Genomic DNA, 10208 nt, shown 5'->3' with positions numbered 1-10208 from the left:
TCATACAACTGAACTTCACTAAGGATTCTACTCAAATACTCCATACAGATGGTAAATAGTAAAGGGGACATAGGATCCCCTTGCCTAATACCTCTTTGAGCTTTGAAAAACCCAAAATTTTCACCATTTAGGGCAATGGTCAAGGATGGGGTTGTCACACATTCCATGATAAGCTTAGTAAACTGTTCTGAAAAGCCTAAAGCACTCAGCATCCCTTCCAAAAAACTCCACTCAATGCTATCATATGCTTTTTGCAAATCCACTTTAAACATCACCCTAGGAGAACAAGACTTTCTACCATACAACTTCACCAAATCCTGGCACACCAAAATATTTTCAACAATATCCCTGCCCTTGACAACAGCACTTTGATTAGGGCTAATGATGAAAGGCAGCACCTCACTCAGTCTGTTACACATCAGTGTGGCAATAAACTTGTAGATAGTATTGTAACAAGCAATAGGACGAAATTGAGTCACAGACTAAGGCATATCAACTTTAGGAATCAAAGTGAGAATAGTATAATTAATCTGTTTTAGAAGCCTTCCATGAGTAAAAAAATCCTTGACAGCATCAATAATACTAGGACCAGTGACACCCCAAGTGTCCTAGAAGAACTGACTGTTGTAACCATCAGGGCCAGGGGCCTTGGTCCCTGGAATGAAAAACTTTGCCCTTCTAATTTCCTCCCCAGTAATAGGTTTTAAGAGTTTTTGCCTTAAATCATCAGTTAAAAATTTTCCTTTCTGTACAGTGGGGACGTGAACAAAGGCTACACTTGATGCCTGCCGTTGTATGCACAAAAAATAAAATTTATAGTCCAAACTACTACTATAGCTAGTGACAGTCAGGGTCGAACCACAGGGAGGCGATGCAATTAATAGTTGTCTAATTCTAGTCTAAGGTAACAAATGTGTGGGGGATTTGATTTGAGTTGGTTTATACTAATGGCAATGAAATTAAAAGAAAACTAAAGAAATGTATGAAATCAAATGATAAAAGGGTGCTAAGATGGTCGGTTCACTATAGTTTCGGCGGCAGTATAATAGGTAGCTAGGTAGGTCTAAAACAAACACGTGAGACGGGAAAATAAGAAGTCCTCTCGGTCCTTTCTTAACACGTAGCATCTTCCGATCTCGCTACAGGTCCCTAATATCACTAATGCTAACTTTCGTCCTGAAAAGTGATTTAAAAGGCTAAATTAACTCATCTTTCGATCTCATTAATCTAGTCGTCTTAATTAGGTAGGCTATCTCCCTTCCCTATCTTTCGATCTTTATTGGGTCGGTCAATTCCTAAACATTCAACTAGTCGCGTGAACTCGATTCGTCAAATATAGCAATTAAATTAATTAAAACGAAGCATGTCTCACGTGGCCAGTCGATCGACCAGGGAACCCAGTCGATCAACCATGTCGCGTTCTAGGTCTACTATTCTAATACCGCCTACTTCTACAGATTCTCTACTTCCTAGCACAAGGGGTTTAGTTACTTATACTAGAAATAATGACAGCAATAAGATTAACAAATAAAGATACTGAATTCATGATTAAATTAACTAAACAAGCAAATAACATGAGACGATAAATTGGCTTTCGGGAAACTATTCGAGCAATTCTATACTACGAACGAAATAGAGTAATAAAACTAATTAATGGGACAGCGGAAATACCGTATAAAAACAGGAGAGAAGAATTGCAGAACAAAGATCCAGAAACCGAATGCAAAAGTAAATTGTATTGAAAACGAAACAATCATGAGAACCCTAATTACTGATGATAAACTAAAAACTGAATGATTATTATCAAAACATCAGGTTACGTTATATAGGAATATAACGTAACACTTATTCCTAAACCTAATATACAATGGGCTTTGGAATTCTCGTTCTATTTCTTTAGATTGCGCGTCAGCTCGTATGATGGTCGATTGACCATGCAAGGCAGTCGATCGACTGGTCTGCAATGAACAGCAGCTTCAATTAGTCGCGCTCGGGTCAATCGATTATGGAGGTCAGTCGATCGACTGGAGTAGCTGGTACTTTGCTTCAAAAACTTCGTGAATTAGTCTTTCAGGCCTCGATATGCGCACCAAGTTCATTTCTTGAGTAAATACTTCACGTCAAATGCAAGGTACTCGGGGACGGATTCGGCTCGATTTCTACTCATTTCCGCATAAATATGCAATATTACATAAAAATACGAAAGTAGACGAAATGGGGCAAACAGTAGCATAAACTACCTAATTGAGCTCTGAAATGCGTGTAAAATAGGGTGTGAAACATCATATAAAAGACACGCATCGAACTTCCCCAAACCAAACCCTTGCTTGTCCCCAAGCAAGAACTAGACTCGATCCTAAAACCTAATGGAACGAGTTCAATCTCAGAGCGAAATGCAAACCGAATAGCCTAAACCAATTTAATGCAACAACTGACAATCAATTAGCAATAAGAATCATGCAAACGAGTTATGAAGCCATTAAAAACCGCTGAACCATCAACTGTAGAGACTTATCATTATGGACTCTCACGGGTCGCTCGAATCACCCATAAGCACAGGTGAATAATGTATAAGATAGAAAGAATTCATTTTGTAGTGACACTCACCTAACTACGACCTATAAGAACATGCCTGCAATCTAATATGAAACTAAACTCTACAACCGTACATATGCATTCCAACCAATCAAATGACCATGACACATGCCGAGGTAAATATGGATATGTGAGGTAATGGGTAAGAAGAGGCTAAAACAAATTTGGATAAAAACGAAATTAAAAGCCAAGATAGTAACTAAGGGAACCAAATTATAACAACATCCAACTTCTTGCTCAAAATTAACAGTAAAACGGGTGCTCATAGCAAGCACAAAACTCACAATCTCCGATATAATTGATCAACTCCCCATAAGATACAAATACAGCATGGGAGCAAAAATCGCCATTTAATAAGGACTTTGAATTATGCGATTTGATTTTCTTTCTCTTCTCGGGCATCAGTCGATCGACCAAGATGGCCAGTCGATCGACCGCCCTCTACAGTACAGCATGCGTTTCTTTCTCTTTTTTTTTTCGAATCATTCTTCTTCTCTTTTTTTTCCTTTTCAATTCTATTTTTTTTCTTTTCTTCCTTTTTCATTTTCCCAACAACATCTCAAAATGAGCATTAACTATCAAAAACAAAGTAACAATCCCAAGAACATAAACTACTAGCTTGACAAGGGCAGGCTAAATGTAGGATGTAGTAACGGGACAAAAAGGCTATTTTTGGCAGTGTGGAGCTTATGGGTAAAATGAATAAAGGGGTGACCTCTTCCACATGTGTCAACAAACCACGAACCCGAATGCATATAGGTATTAAGCAGATTAAGTTCTTATTTATGCATATTTATGTAACATGTCTCATAAGGAGTAACTACTCACAATCCCAGATAAACCGGTCACGAATGAAACCAGTTATAAGCTCTAAACCTCAGAATATGATGTAGTTTGCAAAAAATCTAAGTCAAGTCTCAAGTTCAGCAAATAATCAACGAAAACTCGTAGACTATGCATATGATTCTACTAATAACATGTCAATTAGCAAGGCTTAGGCATAAAACAGCTGAAAATGCAATGTCATCATTGAAATACTACCATTCAAATTTTTCAAATTTTTCAATTTTTTTTTTTGAATTTTTGGTATATATAAGGGAAATGAAATAAGAAATGCAAACTGAAATGCAATAAACGTGTAACAGAAATGCAATAAAACATATGAATGCAATGCAAAACCCTTCCCCAAACCAACTCACACAATGTCCCCATTGTGCAAAATCATGTAATCAAATAAAAGGAAAACGGGAATTTGCGAGAAAATAACTAAAGAAGACATGAAATGAAGCTCGTAAACTCACAAGACTTTAAGCGCAGCAAAAGGAAACCTCCCCAAACCAGCGTGAGCTAGGAGGTTTCAGTAGCCAGCAGTGCTACCAATAAGTACCTGAAAAGACAAAAAATACCGCGCGTAAATCCGAGAAAACAATTTATTAAACACAACATTATGTGTAAAATAAAGAAACAGAAGAAAACGGAAATGAGTCGGAGAATAAAGTGGAGAAAAGACTCCCTCAACTCCGCAAATCGACCAAACACAGCAGGGGAATGGTCGTGATCAGGTACAACAGCGAACATGGTCGACCGACCATATCACCCAGTCAATCGACCAGAGTGAACAGGAACAGAAGCTCCTGGAAGTCGCAGCTTAGTCGATCGACCATAGGAGGCAATCGATCGACCGGAAAACCTGCTGTAAGTTCTGATTTTCTTCGAATTAGCTCAATAACTCGAGCTAATATGGTCCATAAACCTGTAAATACACATAATATCGCGCCCAAAAATTGCGCAAAACCCAAAGTAACAGTCTAAAGTGTATAAAATCCTAAGCAAACTTATTAAAATGCGAAGTCTCGCGCACACAAAAGCAATAAATAAAAAGTTTAACGAAAGCAATAAAGTGAATGTTTTTTTGTAAAGTCTTAATCAACTAATAGTTGATCAAGAATGGCCACGGAATGGCCCACTTGCTCGGCTTCTGGCTACAAGAAGTAGCCTCTACAATGCTCATCTCATCAACTACACTCTTCTCAACTCCAACATCCGCAGAACTCAACGCATCAACAGCTTCGGCATCTCCCCAATCAATAACTTCATCTGAACGTTAAAATCCAAATCGGACTCCGTCACATTGACTGGCTCCTCATCGGGCTCCTCATCAGTGTCATAGCTAAGACATCCTAGGCCGCCTCTTTGAACGATTGGCTCCTGCACAGCTGGAGCAACATGCGACACTTCCTTCCCCAAACCAGCTCCTGTAATATCCAAAACAGAAGAATCTTTCTCCAATTTGCTCCCAATCTGGGGCGGAGGTGTTATAGCAAAAACAGGCATAGAGGCAAGCATATCAGGAAGCACAAAATAGGATTTCTTTTCAGAAACCGTATTACAAGTGACTGGCCACATAGGGTCTTTCTTCTTAGCTGTCTAGGTAAAGACAATGGAATGCTTCCCTACTTTGAAGGTCAGAGTCCCTGAGCCAACATCTATAACTGCACCAGCAGTGTGCAGGAATGGTCTACCCAATATGATAGGAATGTGGGCATCCTCGGGCATATCTAGTACAACGAAGTCAACAGGGAAAAAGAACTTTCCTATTTGCACAGAAATGTCCTCTAAGACTCCTATAGGCTGGACCGCAGATCGATCAGCCATCTGTACTGTCATGTTAGTAACTGCAAACCTAGTCAATTTTAACTTCCTAGCAAGACTCTAGGGCATTACACTAATACTGGCTCCTAGGTCACACAAGGCCTTATCAATAGAAAAGGTGCCAATATTACATGGGACTGAAAAACTACCTGGGTCTTCTAGCTTATGGGGTGCAGTATGGGTCAGATAAGAACATGACTCCTCAGTTAACGCGACAGATTGCACAGTTTCAAGTGACTTCTTTTTAGACAAAAGTTGCTTCATAAATTTCATGTAAGCAGGCACTTGATTAACTAATTCAAGAAAAGGAACTTGTAAATTTAAGCTACGAATAACATTTTCAAATTTCTTAAACAATACCTGTTCCTTCGTTAGTACCAATCTCTCTGGATAAGGGGATGAAAGAAGCAACTTAGCCCTCTCCTCTAGGTCTCTCATACCGGCATCAGTGGATTTAGGCTGAAAATCCACTACCTTTGCCTTGTTATAGCTCGAACCTTCTTCAGACCGTCTCAAAACTGAACCATTAATCGTCATTGGGTCATACTTTGGAACCGGGACTGACCCATCAGCATTTGGGTCTTGCCTCAATATTTCCGGAGTAGTCGTACCCCAAAACAAGTGGTCCCTCAAGTTATTTGGCATTTGAGGACGAAAAGACTCACCATCAGCAGCGTAGTCAGTCGATCGACCATGCATGTCAGTCGATCGACTGACTTCTACAGGAACAGTAGCTGTGTCACTTTGCGGACTGGTCGATCGAATGGGTATGTCAGTCGATCGACTGACATACCTGCTGATTGTCTTTTTCTTGCTATTATTCGTTACAGCCTTCTTCTTACTTGGTTCCGCCTCATCTTTTCCAGTAGCTTCTTCGACCATAGCGGGCCCATCAAGGGTAGACCCACTCCTCAAAGTAATGGCATTAAGGGTCTCCTTTTGGTCCGGCTGCAACGGTAATTGCCCTAGAGCTCTTGTTGCACTCTTGCTAGCCAATTGAGCAATTTGACTCTCCAACATTTTCATCCCGGGCTCCCTAGCTTGAAACTCTTTCAGCAACAAATTTTTCAATTCGGCAAAATCGGAGCCATGGGACTGTTGTTGCTGCTGAGGAACATACGGAGGGTTTTGATATGGCTGTTGCTGCTTATGAGGGGGCACATAATTATGTTGCTGCTGCTGCTGCTGTGGAGGTGGAGTCGGATTTAGGACATTTTGGCTACTCCACCTCAAGTTTGAATGGACATTCGGCTCAAAATAAGTGTTTGTCTGCCTATAATGTTGAAAAGCAGCACAAGACTCATAGGGAATGCTGCAGTTGTCTGAAACATGTCCTTCTCCTCCACATCTCTTGCAGACGAAAGGACCGTCTGAAATAGCATTCACATGATAGATCCCTCCTTTTGAAGCTCCTCTCAACTCTTACTTATCAAATCTCGCCGTAAGAGCCTCTAATGCAGCTACAGAAGGGGATTCAGCACTTCTCCTTTGATTTCCCCTGGAATTTCCATACTCAACGTTATGGGTGGCCAAATCATCAATAATTTTCCACCCCTTAGTTTCTCCAACATACTCCTGGAATCTGCCATTAGCTGCCGCATCCAGGATAGCCCTCTGATCGTCATAAAGCCCATTATAGAATTGATTGCATAGGCTCCATTTCTCGAACCCATGGGGCGGAATAGTTCGCACCAGCTTCTTGAAACGGACCCACGCCTCATGAAAATTCTCATCAGGACCCTGTTTAAAGCTCGTGATCTGAGTTCTAATGGCATTGGTCTTCGAGGTAGAAAATATTTCTTGTAGAATGCTAGGGCTAACGATTTCCAATTAGTGCTCGTTAGCAGCTCGATCCAGGTCTCGGTACCACTCCCTTGCAGCATCACGAAGAGAGAATATGAACATCGTCTCCTTCACCTGGTCCTGGGTCACACCGGTTGGTGGGGTTACGGAACAGCAGTAGTCAATGAATGTCTCCATATGTTTAGCTGCATCTTCATTTGCAGCTCCCCCGAATTGGTTTCTCTCAACCAAGTTGATATAGGACGGTTTTGGCTCGAATTTTCTATCCGTCCCTGGTAATGCGAACCCCTTTTAGAGATTCTCAGTTGTCGGCTCAGAGTGGCTGGCTATACTCGCTTCTTCAGCCATGTCTGGAGATGTGACAGTCTCTGCTGAAGAAATAGAAATAGGTGACGAAGGTGGATCCTCCTCAAACAGCTCGTTCTCGTAGTAACTAGACAGAGTACTCAGCTCTTCCTCTGTCGGCAATACTCTAGATGATCGTCTCAACTCACGCAAAGTCTTCTCAATCTCAAGATTGAATGGTAGTAATTCACCACCCTGTGACCTGCGCATAAGAAGAAACTACAAGTAGAATATGAGAATAGTTTAAGGAACAGATGTCCCTTAAACTAAGAGAAAGACTAAAAATAGAAACAACTAAAAATTTTAAACAATTGCCTCCCCGGCAACGGCGCCAAAATTTGATGTCTGTCGTTGTATGCACCAAAAATAAAATTTATAGTCCAAACTACTACTATAGCTAGTGGCAGTCAGGGTCGAACCACAGGGAGGCGATGCAATTAATAGTTGTCTAATTCTAGTCAAAGGTAACAAATGTGAGGGGGATTTGATTTTAGCTGGTTTATACTAATGGCAATGAAATTAAAAGAAAACTAAAGAAATGAATGAAATCAAATGATAAAAGGGTGCTAAGATGGTCGGTTCACTATAGTTTCGGCGGCAGTATACTAGGTAGGTCTAAAACAAACACGTGAGACGGGAAAATAAGAAGTCCTCTTGGTCCTTTCTTAACAGGTAGAATCTTCCGATCTCGCTACAGGTCCCTAATATCACTAATGCTAACTTTCGTCCTGAAAAGTGATTTAAAAGGCTAAATTAACTCATCTTTCGATCTCATTAATCTAGTCGTCTTAATTTGGTAGGCTATCTCCATTCCCTATCTTTCGATCTTTATTGGGTCGGTCAATTCCTAAACATTCAACTAGTCGCGTGCACTCGATTCGTCAAATATAGCAATTAAATTAATTAAAACAAAGCATGTCTCACGTGGTCGGTCGATCGACCAGGGAACCCAGTCGATCGACCAGGGCGCGTTCTAGGTCTACTAATCTAATACCGCCTACTTCTACAGATTCCCTACATCCTAGCACAAGGGGTTTAGCTACTCATACTAGAAATAATGACAGCAATAAGATTAAGAAATAAAGATACTGAATTCATGATTAATTTAACTAAACAAGCAAATAACATGAGACGATAAATTGGCTTTCGGGAAACTATTCTAGCAATTCTATACTACGAACGAAATAGAGCAATAAAACTAATTAATGGGACAGCGGAAATACCGTATGAAAACAGGAGAGAAGAATTGCAGAACAAAGATCCAGAAACCGAATGAAAAAAGTAAATTGTATTGAAAATGAAACAATCTTGAGAACCCTAATTACTGATGATAAACTAAAAACTGAATGATTATTATCAAAACATCAGGTTACGTTATATAGGAATATAACGTAACACTTATTCCTAAACCTAATATACAATGGGCTTTGGAATTCTCGTTCTATTTATTTAATTTGCGCGTTAGCTCGTATGATGGTTGATCGACCATGCAAGGCAGTCGAGCGACTGGTCTGCACTGAACAGCAGCTTCTGCAAGTCGCGCTCGGGTCGATCGACTATGGAGGTCAGTCGATCGACTGGAGTAGCTGGTACTTTGCTTCAAAAACTTCGTGAATTAGTCTTTCAAGCCTCGATATGCGCACCAAGTTCGTTTCTTGAGTAAATACTTCACGTCAAATGCAATGCAAGGAACTCGAGGACGGATTCGGCTCGATTTCTACTCATTTCCGCATAAATCTGCAATATTACATAAAAATACGAAAGTAGACAAAATGGGGCAAACAGTAGCATAAACTACCTAATTGAGCTCTGAAATGCGTGTAAAATAGGGTGTAAAACATCATATAAAAGACACGCATCAACACTCTTCTGAGTACCCAAAATAAATTTGTAATAATTTTAAAATGCTTCATTAATACCTTGAGCAGAAGATTGACAGTTGCCATTCATATCAGTAATATGCACCACTTTACTCTTATTCTTGTGAGCTCTGATACTAGCATGGAAGTATGATGTATTATCATCACCATCAGCTACCCACTCAGCCTTAGCTTTTTGAGCTAAAAACTGATGCTTAGCCTCCATCATAAGAGCATATTCCTTAGACAAAGCTCTTTCAGTTTCAATCAAGGTAGGATCCATAGGTTGAGCTCTCAAATCCTTTTGCACATTATGAAGAGCCATGAGCACTATGGCTGTGTTATTCTCAATATCATTGAAAGAATCCTTATTCAACATTTTTAGCTTATATTTAAGCATTTTCAACTTTGAAGTAAGCTGAAACAGCAAGGTGCCCTCAATAGAATTCTGCCAGTGGTCCCTAATGACAGTCTCAAACTCAGGATGCATGGACCACATGTTAAAGTATTTAAAAGCCCCCTTTCTCCTCTGCACCTGCTCAGTAAACTGGACCACACATGGACAGTGGTCAAAAATCCCTTCTGGCATGAAATTTGCATAGGCATCAGGGAACAAATACAGCCAATCATCATTAACCATAAACCTATCAATTCGACTGTAGACTCTTGTAGCCACCTCTTGCTTGTTATTCCAAGTGAAAAAGGAGCCAATAGCATGAATGTCCTTACCTTGACAAATATCAAGACAATCCTGGAAAGTTTGGATCTCATTCACAGTCATATCCGAGCCAATCCTCTCATGAAATGATAAGACATTATTAAAATCATCCCCTATAGCCTAAGCACCAGAGCTGCTGCCAGCATATTCAATCAACTTCTTCCACAGGTCCCTTCTTAACACTGCCTTATTGAACCCATAAACGATTGTTAACCAATATCTCCTATCATTAGCCT

General features: G+C 40.2%; 1 protein-coding gene across 1 annotated transcript; it reads right to left on the bottom strand.

Moving 5' to 3' along the window:
* Window positions 1-608: 608 nt before the first annotated feature.
* On the bottom strand, window positions 609-10035 carry LOC141630179 (uncharacterized). The gene is made up of 3 exons (XM_074443042.1): window positions 9315-10035; window positions 4598-4692; window positions 609-785 (listed from the first exon to the last, which is right to left on the bottom strand). Exons 1-3 carry the CDS (start codon window positions 10033-10035, stop codon window positions 609-611), a joined length of 993 nt encoding a protein of 330 aa, XP_074299143.1.
* Between the last annotated feature and the right edge of the window lie 173 nt (window positions 10036-10208).

The sequence above is a fragment of the Silene latifolia genome, chromosome Y, assembly GCF_048544455.1.
Source record: "Silene latifolia isolate original U9 population chromosome Y, ASM4854445v1, whole genome shotgun sequence".
Lineage (NCBI taxonomy): Eukaryota > Viridiplantae > Streptophyta > Magnoliopsida > Caryophyllales > Caryophyllaceae > Silene > Silene latifolia.
Note: the sequence above shows the minus strand (reverse complement) of the source record. Positions and strands in the feature narration are given on the sequence as shown.

Coding starts and splice junctions, on each gene's coding strand:
- LOC141630179 (XM_074443042.1), bottom strand. CDS start 10,035: ATGACTGTGAATGAGATCCAAACTTTCCAGGATTGTCTTGATATTTGT. Junction 4,693..9,314: donor CTGTCAATCTTCTGCTCAAG/GTATTAATGAAG, acceptor TTTAACGTTCAG/ATGAAGTTATTGATTGGGGA. Junction 786..4,597: donor TAGTTGATGAGATGAGCATT/GTAGAGGCTACT, acceptor ATACAACGGCAG/GCATCAAGTGTAGCCTTTGT.